At 36.6% G+C, this 21,139-nt stretch overlaps 1 protein-coding gene across 2 annotated transcripts; it reads right to left on the reverse strand.

The window, feature by feature from the left end:
- Nucleotides 1-542: 542 nt before the first annotated feature.
- On the reverse strand, nucleotides 543-20,816 carry Ggh (gamma-glutamyl hydrolase). Of its 2 annotated transcripts, none has more exons than XM_026390811.1 (9): nucleotides 20,615-20,816; nucleotides 17,696-17,807; nucleotides 14,037-14,087; nucleotides 11,790-11,808; nucleotides 10,846-10,987; nucleotides 8,567-8,673; nucleotides 8,396-8,486; nucleotides 5,201-5,338; nucleotides 543-3,363 (listed from the first exon to the last, which is right to left on the reverse strand). In XM_026390811.1, exons 1-9 carry the CDS (start codon nucleotides 20,721-20,723, stop codon nucleotides 3,242-3,244), a joined length of 891 nt encoding a protein of 296 aa, XP_026246596.1. In that variant the 5' UTR covers nucleotides 20,724-20,816; the 3' UTR covers nucleotides 543-3,241. The 2 variants fall into 2 exon arrangements, with proteins under 2 accessions (XP_026246596.1, XP_026246595.1); XM_026390810.1 differs by lacking the exon at nucleotides 11,790-11,808 and adding an exon at nucleotides 11,839-11,923.
- Between the last annotated feature and the right edge of the window lie 323 nt (nucleotides 20,817-21,139).

The following is a 21,139-nucleotide window of genomic DNA, read 5'->3' on the forward strand; positions in this document are numbered from 1 at the left end:
TGTTAAAGTGATATTATAAATTCTAAAGATAATCCAGATGATGACGATTGAGATATCCTGACTCTAGTTAGGTTTGAGAACTATAATAAATACCAAAGAATTGAAAACCTGAAATCATGCTAAATTTATGCAAAAAGAAACACGCTCCACAGAAAAACTAATAATTAAAAACTTTTCCTTAAATTTGAAGGAAAAACCATTACAAGGTTTAGAGTAGGTTATGATAAAAATTTATAATCTGTATAGGGCTAAAGTATGAACCATGTCCATGTTGACTTAAAGCACTTCACCAGTATATTTACAGGGGGTATTCAAGAATTTGTTGCCTTCTCCAGAGGTTTCCCCAGCAACATCTTTCACCTTATGATGGTCTGGCTTTTTGCACATCTAGAAAGCACTTCCATATCCTAGATTTTTCCCAGTTAGGCAGGAGAAAGGTGATTGGAATTTTATATACGGTGCACAAATTTATGTATATAAATACAACTGACCCCTAATAGATACTTTAAATTGTTTATTTGTATTGAATCATCAGAATCTCTCCATTCATCAGAGTGGAAAACATCCAGTAGTAGCTACAAGTCAATGTTTATACAAAAATTAATACTTAAGTAAATGTAATAATTATGAGTAAATGTCTTTAGGTTTCTAGCAATTTTCTAAAACCTATTATAAATGGTTGAATGCAAAACAACCAGCCAAACATGAGGTTAGTTGGTTCTCTCCTGACATCTAGTGTTTCTCAAGTATTATTGCAAAATATCTGTTAATTTAAAACTATTCTTAGATTGAAAATGTACATGGAATAAAAACATTTTTCATTTGAGAAAAAAAAATTGTTAAATGGAATAAGGCTCCAAACAAAATAATAAAAAAGCTTCTGTTCCTAAGGAATGGCACTTTTATTTTTAACTCTTCCCCTGGGAAAACCCTGCAATGGTATATATTCTCACAATTCTGTAGAGTAAAAAGAGAGAGACCCAGCACATACGGAGGTGTTCCATATCACAGAGAGATAAAGGAAATGAAGGAAAGGCACTGACTCTCTGAGGTCCTACTGTGTGTCAGGTGCTGGACTTGTAGACTTCCACTGTAGTTGTCTCTGTGCTTTTAGAAACTGCTGGACCATTCTAAACCATGGAATCTTGGCCTATGCACAAGGTTTTGAGGATTTCCCTACTCTGCTTTGTGGAAATGAGGAGACACTTAATATGCCCTCATAAAACATAGTGCCAGGCCTAAACTGTGGGTCCTTAGGGCAATCTAGCTGAATAGAAATGAGTGAAGGCCCTTAATACCAACATTTTCTTTCTATTTGGGATATTCCACATAAGTAAAAGAATGAGAAATGATGAAGATAAAAACTTTTTTCTAAAAAGCCATGGAAACTGAAATCAGCTGTGAGCTGGGGCAGGGAATACATCTTCTGTCTCTTCCATGTACAAGGCCCAGGCTTACCCAATCCTTCCTTTCTTGTAGTTCCTCTTTCTAATCCATATACACTCCTACAGCCACTCTTTCCTTCAGCCTCTGCTCCCTCCACACTGTAAGGCCCAGGGTTTTCCAGACTGCTGCTCAAAGCATTAACAGGCAAATTTTCTCATCAATGTCCTTCTTGCTCCTACTGATGTAGTGGTACCTGGCTCAATGAGGAACCCTCTCTACCTGAACAGCCTGCTCTTCTCATTTGTCCTCAAACCCTTACCTATCGCTGATGGAGTATGGAAAGCAAGGTATACACAACTTTGGAACAAATCCCATTTTGGAAATAAAGTGATTCTAGCATGAGGACTCTAAAAAAGTACATGGAAAATGGTAAATTAAACATGAGAAGAAACAATCTTTTTACATTTTCTTGCATTTGTGGGCATCATCAATAAAGCCCAGTAAGAACCACCGGAAACAACTAGAAGTCAATATTCATGGGCAGGATGGACACAGCATGAGTGATGAATGAGCAGTCAGTGTGAAGTGCCATTAGGGCTCTGTAGAGACAAGCAGATCTATATGGTTCTAACAAAAGGTCAGGAAGAGGCCTGGGATGGGGAGTGGGAATAGTGCCACTACCTTTTCTAGTGGTAGAAGACTTGAGCCTCGCCAGAAATGGCACATTAGACAGCAAGACATAATAAAAAAAGAAAAAAAAAAACTAAGTCTGCCAGATTTCTATTAAAGTTCTTTCTTGGCTGACTAAATTTGTCAATCCTTTCAATTTCTATATTCCATTCATCCTTATTGTTCAAAGATTGTGATTTACCTCTCAGTTTCTTCAGATTATTATTCTTATCTTTCTGTAAATAATATCATTCGTAATGTCCTCCAATGTTTTTACTAATTTCCTGGGGTTTTGTTCCCTAGCTGCAGCTCTAAAGACCACAAAGAAGAGATGCATAAACACATTTTATTAAACACAGGTCAAAAAATCCTCTTTTTTTTTCTAACAGCTTGCTTATCCTTAAGGAATGTGTAAATTTCAGACTTTTGAGGGTCTATATAGGATGGTAAGGGATAAAAGAGTGTAGCACAGATTGAGAAATATATTCAAATGCACTGAAATCAATGCATGACAGCTTTTTAATTATTTTCCATGGATATGGAAAATACGAGTAGTCACAGATGTTCATCAAGGGCCTGTGTACTAGACATGGTAGAAGATAATAGATCAAGGCACAGACTGTCTGCAGGATGTGTGCCCTCTAATTGTGGAGCTAAAATGGAGGCAAAAGGAGATATTTATGTTTCTCTGCACACATACCACTCACACAACAACATAATCCTGAGACCCAAAAGAGGGAGGCACCCCAGGGTATAGAGGTAGGATTTAAATTCTTTACGCTGAAATGCAGCAGCAGAGCCTTGTCCAGCATGTATAAGACCCTGAGATCAATCCCCAACACCACAAATAATAATATAAAATGAAAATCTCCCAATAAAAATGGGATGGATGGGTAAGGGGTGGTATTTATTTCTAAAATCAGTACATCAGAAAAAAAATTTGAATTCTCAATACATTTTTTTTCTATCTTCAGACATAAAGGCTTTGCCATGAAAACACTATGATTATCTGTCTCTGATGAATTATCAAATGTGATTTAAAAAATCATATATTGATTTAAAAATCAGAGCTAATCACATAGAAAGGGAATCTCTGTAGCTTTCTAATATTGCCATTAATAATTAGTTATTATAATAGTTTAATCACAGAATTATTCAAAGTGCTCTGTTAACCCATCAAAGATTTTCAATCAAACATATAACATTGCTGAAATGAAGAAAAATTTCCAGTATAAATTGGACGGAACTGATAAATCAGGGCTTTCTCCTCCTCAGATTGAGATTCAAAGTGATGATCGTTTTTCCGAGCTACAAGAAAAAACAAAGTTTGTTGTTACAAAAGATTGTATGACAAGATTTCAAAAAGACTATATTTCTTCCTGCAGTCAGCATTATTAAGTGGTAAAACACCAAGAAGACAATGGTTTTCAGAATTTCCCCCCAAAGTAGAATTTCCCCCCAAATACAGGAGTGCCTGGTTTAGACAGTTGCCTAGTAAAGCAACAGCTATAGTTACCCTGCACCAGGGCCCTGTGATGCTTGCTCCCCAATTCTTTCAAACCCTGACTAAAGAGGCTACATATGCAGGAGACTTGATACAGGGCTTGGGGTTAGAAATATAAACAGGACAAGTTTAGCCTAGTAACCACACAATGCAATGTATTTATAGTATACCTCATTGAGGTACTACAAGAGTAAAAAGGATGGAGAAGTTGGCGCAGGTGAAATGGGAACAAATGGAAGACAGGCACTTCACAGATGAGGCAGAACTCTAAGAGGCAAGGAGGTATGATAAAGTTTGCAGGTGAGGGGGTAAGAACTTAGACTTTATCCTAAAGTCCAAATAAGGTAAACACAGGCTCTTCTGGCATTTTCAGAAACAAGGACATTGGCAGTAAAGAACCAACAATTGCCATATGATTAAAACTGCAGTGAAGGCTACTCTGCCCATGACAGAAAAATGTTCCTTTGAACTAATGCTGCATATGAGAGGTTATGTTTTTGTTTTTCAATTTGGAGACTCTGTCATGAAAACCATCCATTCAACTACACATAATTCTAAACCAGAATGAACCCAGTAGAGGGTACATCTGGCTTCCCAATAAGAGCGGGAATGTAGATAAAAAGCTTAAGGCGAGCTTAGAGATAAGATGAAAATAAGGCTCACCAATGTTTTCAAGTAGCCACACCCCACCTAAGTGATGCTCTGTTCCTTGCAAACTGTGTCCATACCCCTGTCCTACACACCTATCACTCAACTTAAAAAAAAAAAAAGTATCTATAACCAATCCTATATTTTACCCACAAACATAAAATAGAATGAAAATTTCTGTGTTTTCATCATTAAAAAGCAGACAAAGCCAGGTGTGGTGGTGCACACTTGAACTCCCAGCAGCTTAGGAGGCTGAGAGAGGAGTTCAAAGCCATCCTCAGAAATGGCAAGGTGCTTAGCAGCTCAGTGAGACCCTGTCTCTAAATAAAATACAAAATAGGACTGGGGATGTGGCTCAGGAGTCAAGTGCCCTTGAGTTCAATTCCTGGTACCCCACCCCCAAAAAGCAGACAAAGTTTATTAACTTTCTTCAATGTGCCAATGCCTTAAAATCACAAACCAGCACAAAACATCATTGTCTTAGAAAAATAACACCTTAATCCTGAGAAGTTATTATAATTAAAGCATTATTTCTAAAAAGAATAGGATCATAATTAGAATAAATTATACTCCATATCTGTATAATATGTCAAAATACTCTCCGCACCACATATAAATGAATGAACAAAATAAAGGCCCATCAATTTTTTTTAAAATCTACTGATGTATTTCTAATAAAGAAAAAAAAAAGAAAAGAAAGCAAAGGAGGAAAAACTAAATTCAAGAAAGAAAGAAAAAGGAAGATTCTTTAAGCTATTGTTCAAGAATTCAGCCCACTGCAGCATCTATGATACCGTTAAATAACTGTCTTCCTTTTACTTGACTATCTAGTATCTCAAACACAGAGCTTTAACATTATTTAGTATCTGTTTTTGTTTTTTTTTTTAAAGTTAACCTATAGATCTTATGAGACAGTTACAGAGAAAAAGAGTACATAGAAGTCCACAATTTCCTTCAATACTAGAGTAATAAGATTATGTATCCATGTATTACCTTCAGAAACAAAGAACTCTGCTAAATAAAATGCAGTCTTCACAGCATTAGGTTCATGTGAAATGCCTTGTAATTTTTCCCATTCATAAGGTGCTTTCTCTGGATGCCACTGGACACCATATACTGGATACTTATATCCTTTAAGAAAAACACAATCTAGTAAGTATTAAGAATGGTTTAAGATGTTTTTTATAATTACATTATTTCATATCCTATGTAAAACAAAACAGTATTTTAAAACTCAATACAAAAGACAAAGTAAAATTATGAATAACCTCTCAGACACAAAATAAAGAATTTCTGTTCATCGTCTACGTGAATATTCCCAATAACGTATTCCACTGATTTACAATTTTACTTTTAATTCAATTTCACTTTTTACCATTTGTAATATGATTTGCTTTTTGAGATAATCACAGCAAAGTAAAATAATTTAGCCATGGAATACAGAACAGTTAAACAGTCAAATGCACAGTCTTTGTTTTGTTTCTTTTTGTGAATTGTACCCAGGGCCTGATACATGCTAATCACGCACTCTACCACTAAACTACATCCCCAGCCTCAAGTGCATATTTAATTAGTGACACAAGATTCTTTCAAATAGGTATCTCTTCACCCACTGCTTCAAACCATATTTTCATCCCATAATGACTTATACAAGTAAACTATGCCAGCACTTCTGGTATCCTTTCACATTAGCTAATTTGTCTCAGCCTAAACTCTGTGTACCTCATGATTTTGGGTATCAATTTTTTAAAAAGCTTTTATAAGTTCAAAATTGGTACTAAAGACAGATTGGTTAAAAAAAATCAACTGTTTTTAGAACTCTTAATAAATATCTTTATAGATAAAAATGGTATGATTCCTGGTATTAGCTTAGAAACATAATTCAGTGTGGAGAGAAAAATAGATAGGAAATAAGAATAGGGACATGCTGACAGTTGTTGAAGCTGAGATAGATACGCCAGGATTCATTTAGTGACTCTCAACATTTACATGTTTCAAAAATTACACTATTTTTTAAAAAGTGAATATGTATAATAGTTATTTTTTAATATAGGGAATTTAACACAGGAGCACTTTAAGACATTCCCAGCCCTTTTATTTTTAATTAAGGGTCTAAGTTGCTAAGATTGCCTTGAACTTGCCATTCTCCTGTTAGCCTCCTGAGTCACAGGGATTACGTGTGTGCCACCATGCCTGGTTTACCTTCTAAAAAATTTACATATTTTTCTTCTTAACCTGTGCCTTCCCTCATTTCAAAGAAAAAAAAATCCCTTTTATAATACTTTTCTTTGTAATTATAACCATGACTACCTCCAGAAAGTGCTTGGAGAAATGAAGAGAATCAGCTGAAAAGTAGAGATATTCAGAGGAAAGAGCACTGTCCTCTCACATCCTACCAGTCTCTTCCACTGGAGAGCATGTCACAAGAAGGGAAACATTTTCTGGCAGCATAGTTGGGGTTTACAGGAGGCAAAGTCTACCAGCAAGCAGCTGTGGGCACAGTGTTCATCCCTTCCCCCTGCCTCCCTCCCACCTCCTTATGACGGCACTTTCTTTTTCTCTGGTCTTAGGACTATTCATGAAGATACCAGCAAAAGACCCACATCTCAACCATATTTACTAGGTTTTCCTTATTAATTCATGGTTTTACATTATATAAGATAAAAAGTGATCCTATCCCAGTCATACACATTACAAATATCTCCTTTTGTTTCTCCTCTATTTTTTATCACAACTTCTTAATCTGGCTGATTTCATCAATATTTTACTTTATGGTGTTTCTTTTTTTTTTTTTTTGTCTCCTTCCCTTACACAAGAGCATAAAGATATTCTCCTCTACTTCCTCTAAAATCTTGTTGTAGTTTTCCTTTCCACTTAGGTCTTTTATTTGCCAGTATTTTTTTGTCAATATGTAAATACAGTTTGTCACCATCCCAATTTCCTTCAAGAGTTTAGTTGGAAATGTTAGAATTTTTTAACTCTAGCCTCCAGATTCCAACTTTTCTGTCAACACATTTCTGTCTATGATGGAGTCTGCACATTTTCCTTCAGATTTGTCTTCATCTAGTTCACTAATCTCTCTTTAACCATGTCTAACCTTCAGATTAACCTGTCTTCTGATATTATTTCGACTATGTCTTCATTCTACTAGAATTTGGCTCAAGTCTGATTGTTTCATACTTATATTTTTAAGTGTCCTTTATTCCTTTAAAAATTAAAATATAATTATATTACACTGTACCTCATAATTTAATACCTAAGATTTGTAGCAGGCTGACTCTATGTCTGTTGTTTCTACGATCTCTCATACATGGTATTTTGCTTCCTGTGTATTATTGATTTTGGGGGGGCAAGAACTGCTCATATTCCTTCAAATCTTATATGCAGGAATTCCTTGAAGTCTGCAATGAATGACTGCTATTCCAAAAAGAATGATTTCTATTTGCTTCTGACATTCATGTGTGAGCACTACCAATATGAGATAACTTTAAGTAAAATTCTTGAGATTTGTCCAGCTTCCCAATTAGCATAGACCACACTAGGAGACCAACCTGTCATTCTGAGTGCTCAAGGCCTATTGACTCCACCCACCCCACTCCCTTAGTGCAGGTTCAAGATGGGCAGTTCTCCTGGCACTTGTGCAGACAGGACTCCAGCTATAGTCTGAGTTCACTCTTATATGGAAGGTGCAGCCTTTCATTTCCTGCTCCATCTAGTACTCTCCATGGAGGCAGGTCCTGAACTTTCAAATTTTCCTGACTCGACACCAATGCTGGTATAAATACCTTGGTCAACGCAGAGTTTTAGGCTTGAATATCCTTACTTTCTTAGCATTTCATCAATGTACTTTAGAAAAATGCTTTTCTCTATCAACAGCATTTCTGTTGTTGTCTGGAGGAGAATCTGTCAAAGTACTTAATTTGTAATACAGTTAGAAACAGAAGTCACTTTCTTCGTTTATGTCCTTATCCTGTCCCCCTGCCCCTGTTTTTGTTTATCATCATCACCTCGTCCTAGAAAATATTCCGGTAAATCATAACTGATCTGAAATTCAGACAATTATGTGTCTTATCTCCAAAAATGCCCTCATTTCCACCTTAAGGCCCTAAAGCAAATTGATTTTATTTATAAGATACACATAAAATCAAAATTAATGAATTAAAGTATACATGGTACAATGACACATACCTTCCATCGATGAAATGAACTCAATCTTGTCATCTCTATTCGTAGTTAACACACTGAAAAACTTGCTTAACTTTTCATTCAACGTAAAATTCTAGAGTATAAAATGAAAGAAAATTATTAAATCTGTAGCTATTATAAATATATCAATTTCCTGTATATCTAATGTGATACCTTTATGGAAAGGCTCCATTTGTGGAAATTTGCAGTCAGGGGTTCTGTTGCTAATGACAGCAACAAGTCAGCAGGAAAATTCTGGAACATTCTGCTCTGCAATGTAGCTAAAGTAATTTAAGCACAAGATACATAATTTAAACCCAAGAAAAATAAAATCCCCATTTTTTACAGCCAAAGAAAGGTCATTATAAAGACATAATCACCATAACCACATAAGTAAAACAGTCAATACCACAGGATTATTCCAAACAAGCACAAAATTTGTTTAACAGAAATCCAAATATGTTTCAGGAATAATTATTTTTCTTCCAGAGTATTAATATGAACAAGTAAAATTCTTCTAATATAAGAATTTGTATGCTAGCCATAGAGTAAGAGGAGAATCTTAACTCTAATTCCCCAGACATCTCTGAAAAACATGTAGAATATTCCAAGTGTTTATATAATTGTTTTCCCAGGAAAGAATCCAAAACTTCCAACATATTTTAAAAGGTATCTAGAACTTAAAAGATTAAAAATACCAACAATGTAGAAAAGAACATTAACTATTCCAAAAAATTTCTGCTTGGTAAACAGATCAAAGCAGCAATGTATCTTAGTGGTCAGCACTGAAGCCTCTGTAGTCAGACACATAAACTCAAATAACAACTGAGGATTAAATTAAAAAAAAAAAATCCTGATATACTCAAGGCTCTGATGCTAGTTGTTCTAAATCAGGCCCCTTCTTCTAGCTAACAGCTTCCATGAGAACAACAGTACCTTGAATACTGCTTTTCTGTATAAGCTGGGTTTGGCCATATAACCTAAATAATCTGAATGAAAACACATACCTTCCATAGAGTTTTTAAAATAATTGAGATAATAAGAAAGACCTTTCAAAAGCATAAAGCATTTTTTAAGTTCTTTGTATGCCTACTACTATTTTCCTTCCAAAATTCTTATGAGAATAAGAAATGATAGCATTCAATTCTGAGAATCTATACATTCAATAATGTACAAGAATCATTATGTACTTACACTCAGTGATATAACAAAGAATATGTCTTGTCTTCATTCTATGTTCCTGATAAAACCTCTAAAGCCCTTGCAATTTTCTAAGGGATAAGAGTCTTTGTTATTTCGAATGAGGGAACTCGGGGTAGATTATCTAAGGATGGAGCTCATTACCAAAAAGACAAACCACATGATAAGAAGGTTCTGACTTTTAAGACCAACCTCTGGGAATGGAAGAAGAACTAGATACTGAGTTCAATTATGTGGCCAATGATTCAATTGATTATGCTTTTGCAATGAAATACCAACAAAAAACCTAGACAGGCAAGGGTTTTTGTTGGTATTTCATTGCAAAATGGGAATGCATGCCTATAACCTTAGTGACTAGGAGATTAAGCAGGATTCCAAGTTCAAAGCTAACCTTTGCAGTTTAAAGAAATAATGTCTCAAAAAGAGAAATAAAAAGGGTTGGGGATGTAGCTCAGTGATAGAATGCCCTGGGTTTGATTTCCAGTGCTGCAAAACAAAACAAAACAAAAACCAACCCTGGGCACCAAAGCTCAATGGATTTTCTGGTTGTTAAGCAAATGCAGTACTTTCCTGAGTTTTGTGACTCCTTGTTCTGAATTACAAACATCAGAAGTCTGGGAAACCCCAAATTTGCAGAAGTTAGTAAGAAGAGTGGGTGGCCTGGGAATATGATTTTCGCATCTGAAATAAGGTGTTCTTTCTAGGGACCATACCCTTTCATTTGTGGGGTCTGAACTAAATCCAGATGTTTAGTGCCAAAATTAAATTACAGTATACACAGCTGGGGTTGAAACAAAGTAGGCAACCATGGGGAAAATATTGACACTGTAGTAATAATAGCCAACATAAAGAGTTGTATTTAAATCACTTAACACACTAACAATAACAACAAAAATCTTATTTAATTCTCCCTCACGAAAAATTCCTAAGAGGTAGAACCCCCTTTTCAATGAGGAATTTGATGGTAAGAGAGATTAGATGATTCCCCTAGTCCAAAGTAAGAAAACTAGGACTCAAAACCAGTTTCAGAGTTCTTAACCACACATGATCTCAATTATCACTGGCAGCAAGAGATATCAGAATTTAAAATTCCTTAAATCATTCTCAAAAATGAATACAAAGATCATCACTCACATATTTAGCCTGTGTAGATACTTTAAAAATCAAAGATATAAGCATTTTTTACTTTGATACTTGCTGCTTAGTAATTCTATTCAATATATATTTTTAAAGGGGTTAAAGAGTATCCTCACCTCCAGTGAAATTCAGCGGCAATGTCACTGCAACAGTGTGTTCTGTGTGAGTTAATAAGCACTCCCCACTAACCAGATAAGTGAGCTCCTCAAATCCAAGGCATGTGCCCCACACAGGAAAATAGTCTCCATCATCATAACTCTTTGCAGAATGAAAGAAAAAGAAAACGAGGTTTATTCAAAATTTTCAAACAAAAATTACACATGTGATTTCTCATTACCAGATTTATACATGGATTTCTAAAACTTTGCCCATGATCCATAAGTAGACTATCAGTCTCTCTTCAGACCAAACTCCCACACAGGCTGGAAAAAGTGAGCTATGAACCCACTATATATCTTGACCCAGTGGCTATAAAAGATTACAGGTTAGCTTAGCTATTAAAAGTTTCCAAGCAAGTGTCTCAAATGCTAAAAGCAGTCACTTCAAGAAATATCTAAGAAAGAGTTGGCAAGACACTAGGCAAGATTAATTAGGAAATTGTATCAATAGTTAAGGGGAGAAACAGTAAGGGTCTAAGCTATGGTTTAAAGGTGGGCCTAATATGCAACATTACAAAGGAAAAGTCAGAGTTTCTGCATAGTAAATTAATTATTTTAAGGTTTAAGATAACTGCAAAGAAAGGTAATACAGGATTGAATGGATTGGGAAGAAAAGCAGATTTCAATAGGAGATAATTAATAAATTAATAAATTAGGAACAATGCCCAGTATGTAATAAAAAGGTAAGAGTACAAAAGGAGATAGCAGAATTATTAAGCCACATGAAGACTGTGGTTCACACATAGAAGCCAAGAATTAGAAGACAACACAAACACACAAAAAAAGGAGTGGAAGTAGCCACTGGCTGTTGGAGAACAGGGGCCTCAAAAGTTAATGGGTATGAGGCTACTTTACTTGTGAAGGAAGCAATACCATGTGCTTAAAAACAGAATCATACTCACAGAAACTGATAAAACCCATCTGGAATGATAAGAAATAACATATATTTACCTGTATGGCCAAGTCGTAAAATATTTTGGCTACTTGAGCATAATCTGAGCGCTTGAGGTCAACACTTCCTCCAGGGAAAAGGATTCTGAAACACCAATTAAGATGCATATTGCCCCCATACACACACACACACACACACACTCTCATGGCAAAATGCATTCTACTGTCATGTATAACTAATTAAAACAAATTTTAAAATATATTTTTAAAAAGCTGCCTTTGACCAAATTTGGTATATCTAATTTCATTAAAGTTCTTTCATATAGTAAAACTTCACTGTCCCTCTCAAATGACAATTCCTTTGAAGCAGAGTTCTGTCTTTTCATCCATTTCATCCCCCCCAAAAAATAGTATGGGGTCTTCTGCTGCATAATCAGAGCTCAAAAAAAAGGTTATTTTCAAGTTGTATTTGATTATTGCTCTTTTTCTGGTGACATTCAGAAACAGTAAATTACAACCCCTGATTTCCCTAATTAAGAGACCAGCTTCCAGTGCCTTGCTGTAGAGGAAAGTATGATCATATGGGAGTAAGAATTGGTGTCAAAGCATAATATCAGTGGGGAAGACACAGAAGGCATCCCCTTGCTGATTTAAGAGCCACTGCTTGGTTTCCATGAAGGTACACTGGGCATGTGGACAAGCCAATTACCAAAAATTTTTAATTCCTATCTATACAACTACTATTTCAGATTCCTTACCAAATAGGAATGCAGTTGGGAGAGAGTAGGAAAAGATGAAGTAATTCCAAAAGTATACTTGGGGTTTTCTTCTATTATATTCTAGTCTGAATTTATTTATCTTTGTCCTTGTCAAAGTACTTTGCACATAACAGGCATTGTAAATGTTCTACTAAAGTGAACTGATTTTACAGTAAATATTTACTGAACCAAACTGAACTGAAGGCAAATAACTTTTAAAAAAAGCAATACAGAAACATGATTTTTAAAAGTAAAAACAGTAACAACAGAGCTCTTTTTCAAAAAGCTTTATAGTAAAAAGACTCCCTCCTACCCCATTCCCTGAAACAATGTTAAAAATTTTTTGTTGATATTATAGAAATTGCTATGTGTATCTCCTCACCAATATCTTAAAACCAAAAGCAAATAGTAAATAAACCATATACACCATTAGTGCTTGTGTTTTTCACATATCATTAACATTCATATGACAACAGCAACCCAAAGCAGCATCTATAGATATACCAATTTTTATTTTCTTTCTTTCCTTTTTTTTTTTTTTTTTTTGTACTGGGGATTGAACCCAAGGATGCTTACATCTCCAGCCCTTTTTATGTTTTATTTTGAGACAAGGACACACAAAGTTGCTTGGCAATCCTCCTGCCTCAGACTCCAGAGTTGCAGGGATTATAAGCATGCATCACCATGCCTGGCTTAGATTCACTAAATTTCAACTCCTGCGTGGTAGTCTATTAAATGATTATAGTCTTTATAATCACCTGATGAACTATTAAATAACTTCTAAATTGGGAGTTTTTTCAAGTTCCTGAGTCAAAAGATATGTTTATTTCTCATTTCAATAGATGTTACAAAATTGCCCCCAAAATACTATAGAATATTTACACTCCCACTAATAAAATACGAGAATACTTGTTTCCACATAACCTCACTTTTGAGTATCACCAAATTTTTGATCTTTGCCAACTTGATACTTAACAGTTTTTAATTGCTCCATTCACTTTCTTCCTTCAATTAAGAGTAATGTAGAACCCTTATTCAAATGATTAAAAGTATTTTTCTGTGATTTAAACAATCATATCTTTTGTGGTGAAACTAGAGAATAAAAAAGTTTTTTCCAAGTTCTAGTCAAATTACTTCCAAAAGATAATCAATTGATATCCTCAGATATAGGACTTACATAAATCCTCTCAGCAAAGCAGTATGCCCTACTATTCAAAGTTGCTTCAAAATATTTTAGATAAGCATTAAAAGAAACACAAAGATGTTACACATGTAAAAAGAATCATGTAATAATTATATATTTTCTAATCTACCTCCTACTCTGTATAGAACTTTTGTAACTCCCAGAAAAATATTTCCTTTAAAAGTTCAGAAAACTAATTTCATGCCACTCATGTTTTTTTTTTTTTCAAAAACAGATATGCACACACTCATACACTGTATCAAACCAATTGATAGACAGGACTGAGGTGACATACACAAAGTATCAAGGTAACTTACCCATTGATAGATTTGAAAAGTTTTTCATATTCTGCATGTGTAAGATCAAGCCTGAAAACAAACACAGTTTACAAAATATTCATTTCTGAAACCTAAGGAAGAAATTATACCTCCAAATAAAGTTATCACATTAATTTTCAAAAGCCAGATGAAAAATAATTCTTAAATGGTAGACAATATCTACCTCCCTACCTTCATAGAGGCATTTTCTCAAACTACATGAAAGTTACATAACTATGCCCTTGTTTTGCTCATCAGACAGGTAAATGTATTTTTCTATGGTCTAATGAAACTTACTATGTAAAACATGAGTTAATATGCAAAAACGTGACAATTGGACACCAGTAATTTCTGTTAGCCAAAAATCATTAAAAAATCTAAGAGTTTTCAGTAGTTTATGTAAAGATTAGAGAACTTTATTATCATGCTGCTTTATTTTAACTTTAATTACTTTAATAGCTCTGCAAAATAAAAACAATATTAAAAATGCCAAATTCCATCCTCATCAACCAGCTGCAATAGTCTGGGAACTACTGTCTATCTACTCAAAAGGCAGAACAGTTCAGATTACACACAGCTCACGGAGGACTGGCCTAAATAATTCTGAAGCATCCTTCAGCAAACATCCCTAAGCACCTTTTAATTATCACCATGTTATTAATGATTTTTATCCTGAATACAGAATAAATCCAATGTGATTTATCTATGACAATTGGCAACAACCTCTAAATGTTGCCATAAAATTCAGTAAAATGCGAAAACAACAAAAAAGAGCTTCATGTTTGTGAAATTCTTCCAAAAACTCTCCTACATTTAGCAGTCTTTTGTTTCTATAAGAGAATAGCAAAGTAGAAGCCCTCTTCACCCCCTAAAAAAAGTAGACTTATAATCTATTGTCAACCTCAGTCCAAATCTCACCTAGGGACAAGTGTTACAAAGAGTTAGAACACACCCATTATCAAGCAGACACCTGTGATGCCTAGAATTGGTTGTGCTCTGCACACAAACCCCTCTGGGCTGTCCTCTAAGTCCAAGTAAGCTTTACAAGTTCAGAAGTTCATAGTAAATCTTATTCTGGCAGAGAACCACAAGGCTGTGGGTGATAGTGGGATGGTGCTTACTACTGTCTTAAATGGAAAATAAACTGGCAAGAGGCCCTGTCTTCGAAAGCCACAGGGAGGTGAAATGTGAATCCACACGTTTTCAGTAATGTGCCAGTGCAATCTCTCCAGATTGTGCCAACAAAAAAGGAAACCAATCAGCCAAGTCCAGAATCCTCCCTATGGGTATTTAAATAAGAAGGAGCAAACCACTACCATCAGGAATCAGAATGGATGGAGATCACTCAGCTACACGCTAAGGACTCCTGCCAGCTAGCTATGCAGGCTAGTTTCAGTCACGTCATTATTCTAAATAGTCAGCTCCCACACTGTCCGTGACTGAATCCTTGGACCCCACTTATCATTATTAAGGAGGCTAATTGTTGAGTATGTCATAAACTCTCTTGCCTCAGGGGCCTATGACAGAAAATAGACCAGGTCACATTTTTTTGAACACAGATGTTATTTGCACATTGTACGGCATTTCTTGAAACAAAAGCCTCTCAAAAAGATAGAAGAAATAGTTCATTCCTTAACTAAAAAAAAAAAAAAACAAAATGGCTAAGCCTGGTAATGATGGTAAATGACACCCTGCTTCAGCAGCATGGAAATGAGTAGCAGGCACCAATGCCAATGAACAGCACATGTTCCATTCAACATTAGATCACAGTTGAGCCCAGGAAACCAAGGAAAGCCTGGGCAACATAATGACACTCCACAAAAAAAAAAAAAAAATCCAGATAATCATCTTCAAAAGAAGCCAAATCCAAATATTCAGATTTTGTAAATGTCTTAAAACACTGTGAATGAAACCCATTTTTAAACCAAAGCAGCCATGGCTGCCATATACTACCCTTTCAGGAGGCAGGACACTGCTTTCCACATAAGTCCCACAGTGGGAACTGATGGCAACCTGAGAGCAACTTGTGCCTGAGAGAGAAGGTAGCAAAAAGAAGATAGGTAACCAAAGAAAAACTTGTTCACCTACCACTGAGTTTTGCCTATGTCTCCCATCCTCTTCGGTTTCCCCTCTAAACTACAGGAGGTAGCCCCCAACAACCCAATTCAGACAGGAACCTAACACTAAAGGTGTGAGCCCTTCCTTCTTATTCTACATTAGGTAACCCTTTACATGCTAGTCTGGGAATTTAGCTCCCTTGTATTTCCTCATTTCTACAGGATCACATGATGCAAAGTCCAAGCAATACACCTTATGATATACTTTATTTAGCAAGCAAACTGGAGATTAAACTATATGCTGACAGACACACTGTCAGCATCTCTGTCATAAATTCCAGTATTCTGCAAGCGGTATGATTTCAAAACATGCCTGGTTTCAAAACTTCCGTCTTTCTCATCTCTTTCTTCCTCCCTATGTCCTTTTATTTTATTAGTCATCATGTCTTGCTGACTTCTTTAAGGACTTGTATTATCAACCCCAGGACCACTGCTCTAGGTCATGCATGTCTTCATCATTCACACCCAGACTTACAACAGCCTCTGAAGTAGGCTACCTGAGAGCAACCTGTCTCCTCTTTCCTGCCCACATTATCAGGATTAGCACCCTAAAAAAAAACAGCTGCATTAAAATAATTCCCTGATTAAAAACTTGAAATATTATGTCCTGCTGGGAACTTTTAGGAATCTCTTCCTCAGCTTTAAAACTCTGGTATCATCTATGTTCCAAGTAAAATTTCATTTGAAAAATTCAATTTGCTACTAAAAAATTAAAGACTAATGTTAAAAGCAAACATTCATCTTAGTGTAGAGAGAGTTAATTGAAATGCAAAATATCACACAAGAAGACAATTCTTGTGAATTTAAACATTACATTTTGTGGTACAATTCTCTAAATTGTAATATTTGACTTTGATTTTTATTGTTATTATAGTTAGGTAGGCTACTTCTTTGTTTTAATTTTTACTGAGGAATTATACAAAAAATTATTGTACAGAATAAGTTGTGTTTTTGTGTGAAATCACAACAGATTAGATGAGGGTTCTGGGAGATTTTAATATACTAATTTCAGCTGATAATAAAATATGAGATGAATCATTTTTTCTTACTGAACTATTTTATCCCCAAAATAATGTATCTCCTTTAAACTTGAAAAACCCCATTAATTTATAATGAAGTAACAACACTGCTGCATTAGTCCTTACAAACTTTTAAACCAGAGCATGAGAACTTTTTTACAGTCATCATTTAAAAATCTTCTTCACTCCCTAATTGTCCCCTTATTCTAATAATAAGGAATAAAGCTGGTTCAATTGTAAATTGCGTTATTCCATTACTTTCATGATGTTTGTGGGAACCAACTTTTCTGGGGCAAGGAAATTACCATTTCATTTTCAACGATTTCTATTGAAACTATAGATACAAACAGCTTCATTCATTGAACAAAATAATGACAGACTGCAGGCATTAGGTTTGTGGGAAAAAAATCACATGCAATGTTACTACTTTTAAATAAAATGATACACTCATAGGAGAGAAAGCATTAATTCTGGAGATAAAACACTGAAATTTTTATATACCATATAAAAAATTAAAACATACCTTATTGGTATAACTCTTGCACCCGCAGACTCTAGATACTTCACATAAGATGCAGCAATATAATATCTTCCAAAGTTTTTCATTTCCTTATGGCATTTTTGCATTAATATTCCTAAATTTTAAGAAAAGTTTTAGTTTCAAGCAAATCCCTTTATTTCTTAGTCAGAAACTGAAACTAAAAATATCATTATTTTATTTTTTCAATTCACAGAACTAAATAGGAAGCATCTCCTGCAAGTCGATCCATAGAATCTGGGAAATGAATAGTGGAGGCTGATCTGAGTTTCAGGTAGCCCCATATCTTTCACCACATTTGGGAGGCCAAGTAAACCTTCCAGAGAAGTCTCCAATAGCACCAGCATCCTTTATGTAACCTCAGACTTGGAATTCATCTCAGAGCACACATTCCTAAATCTAACATGTGGCCATTTCCTTCCCATACACACTCAAAAGACACAACTGCCTCCTTGCCAGATAAAGCAACAGTGTGGAAATATCTTCTATCCACATCTCTCCATCACCACCCAAACCCAAGCACCATCTTTTCTCCCCCAACCCAGACTATTAAAAGGTCTCTCTGCTTTCCTAAGGAACCTCCAAATCCAACCAGTTTTCCACATAGAAGCAAAGATGATCTTATCACCTACTTCATTCATTCAATATTGCTGAATTATACTACATGCTAGGTACTAAACTAGGAAAACAAGAATGAAAAAACAACAAAAACTCCCTGAGGGAGAATAAGAAGGGAGGACAAATAATAAAAAAAAAAAGATAAAAAGAAATAAGATATAGTGTGATGGCTGGTGGTTAAGTGCAAGGAAGAAGAAAATGTAAAGCAAAGGAGGTGGTGTCTCACTTATAATCTCTTAACCAGGGTGGCCAGGCAAGTTCTCCCTAAGAAAATAGAACATATTTGAGCCAGCACTTCAGAGAAGTGAGAAAGTAAGCCACCTGCAAATATCCCGGGAAAAGAGCAATTCAGGGCTAGGGAACAGCAAGACCAAAGGTCACCAGTTAGCCTGTCACACTGTAAGGAGTTTGTTTGACTAGAGCCATGTAAGGGAAGGGAGTAAGCAAGAGGATCTGAGATAGAGACAGATCCACAGGAGTCACAAGTTTGTTTAAGCATTCAATGGGTTCCTAAACTTTAGTAAACTACATAAGACCCTGCATCCTCTGTCCCACCCAACTCTCTGGCTTCCTGTTATCACAGCAACCCAGGTCCGCACAATGCTAGCATCTAGCACACATCAAAACATCCTAAGCATGCACAATGCCCTTGCTTCAATCCCCAGCACCAAAAGAGAAGGAAAAAAAAAAGTCTGCCTGGTGAGTACCTGTTCCTACATCATTTCATTTGGAACACTTTCAATGTCTCCGTAGGCCACCTGACAGGAAGAGCCTGTCGTATTAATCATGTCTGTATTTCCAGCTTCTTCCAATAACTGGTACATATCAGGTACTCAGATAACATGTCAAATGTCAAAATGTGTTCAATAAGACTGTTTCTCTCCTTGATGGTAAGATTGTCTTCATTATGAAAAATTAAATTTGGCTAGGAAAAGAAGAATTAGGGAGTGCCATAGGAAATGGAGTGGTCACAGAGCAGGCAGGGGAAGTGCCACAAAGCGGGTCTTGGGGTATTCATGGGAATATAGGGGCAAGAAGGGAAAAAAATGACATTAGAATAAATTCCACCAACATCCACCCTGCTCCCATCTCCCACATATACTCACTTTTCCCAACCCTGGAAAAAAGAACTTAGGCTGTATGTACTTTATCCCTAGACACATGACCAAAATCCCACACATACATTAAGGTATCTCCTAACTTTTGTGAATTCTTCCTTTGCCTTTCCTAGAGGAATGCCTTGCACATACAAGGTGATCAATCATTCTGTCTTAATTGATCAGGGTATTGATCCTCTGTATTTGACCTAGGGCTACACCCAATTCTAGCAAAGGGAAATGAATCTACTCTCTCCTTTTACCTCCTCCTGGGTGCTCAATATGCAACTATCTACATAAAAAATTTCCTTGAAGACTGACCATCATCACAAATAGCTATATAATAAGTCATTTCAGATTCCAAATATTAGTAAGCAACCTATTTGAAAATTGGGTGTTACCCATACATGTGGAAAAAAAATACTAATCTACTTTCTATTTAGTTACAGAATACAGTGCATTTTTGTGGAAGGAAAAATAGTATGAATGAAATAATCCTACATAGATTGAGATAAAACTAATGTTAATTGTCCACACGCAAATTTCTTTGGCAAATTTTAATCCCAATCTGATTTCTCCTAGTAGCTTTGCCTGACTCTATCTCAAACATCTGTTCTGTTAATGCACACTGATTTTACTCTAAAAATAAGCTTGCTGTAAGTAAAAATTACATATTTCACTTTAACACTAGATAAAATTGACAATAGGATCATACCAGCCACTAGTGCCACCTGATGCTGAAAATAACAAAGTCAAGTTCTTGATTATCTAACCTATTCCATTGTATCCTGAAATACATCCCCAACCAGAGAAATTTTAATAAATATAACAATGAATGTATAAAATTCCTAGATGCAAAATAGAAATTCCTAGCAATGTGAAAAAAATGGATTTTTTTCTTTTAGTAGAAACGCCAAGCTATATAGATTAAAAAGGAAAATCCGCAGGGTTCTTCACAGTGCCCACTCCTAAGAGCCATTTGAGGCCAAGGAAATCTACAAGGCACCTCCTACATTTCTGTACGACACAAAAGGTGGCTAGCCCTGGCTCTTGTACTAAAAAACAAGTATCTAAACCAAGTGCTGGGGTTTCTAAACACAGGGGACATGCTAGTTGGAGCCCAGCGGCTGGAGTCCGGGCTCTGACACCCAGTCACTACCCAGCTGCGGTCCCCGCACAGCTTTCTTACCGATGATGGGATTCTTAGCGGCAGTTGTGTGGGATTTGCACAGCCCCAGGCTGGCTGCCTCGCAGAGGAGCAGGCCCACCACGCACAGCAGGCGACCCAGACTAGCCATCAAGCCGGCCGCCTCCCGCCGCAGTTCAAAGGCACTGCAGCAGTGCGGGATAGCGCCGCGGCGGCCACGGCGGCCTCAGGGCCCCTGGCTCGCGGGGGCGCGGACGGCGCTGCGCCGCGCGGGCCTATGGGAAATGTAGTCCCGGCGCGCACGCGCGGCTGCCGGGGGGCGGACGCGGGCGGCTCTGGGAGCGCGCACGGCGCGCCCGCCCCATGGCTCTGCCCGCGCGTGGCCGCGCTCAGCGCTGCCGGTAGGCCTCCGCCGAGATTTCAGAAACCCTAAGGCGGGCACTGGCTAGTCTCTGCCTGCTTGGAATCTTCCCCCTCAACAGTCCGTCTTCGCGGCTCTGAGACGCGTGTGCGAAGCGCAGCGGCCCGCCCAAGGTCCTCCAGGGTGAGCTGCGGGTCCCCGCCCGG

The sequence above is a fragment of the Urocitellus parryii genome, chromosome 7 (genome assembly GCF_045843805.1).
Source record: "Urocitellus parryii isolate mUroPar1 chromosome 7, mUroPar1.hap1, whole genome shotgun sequence".
Classification (NCBI taxonomy): Eukaryota; Metazoa; Chordata; class Mammalia; order Rodentia; family Sciuridae; genus Urocitellus; species Urocitellus parryii.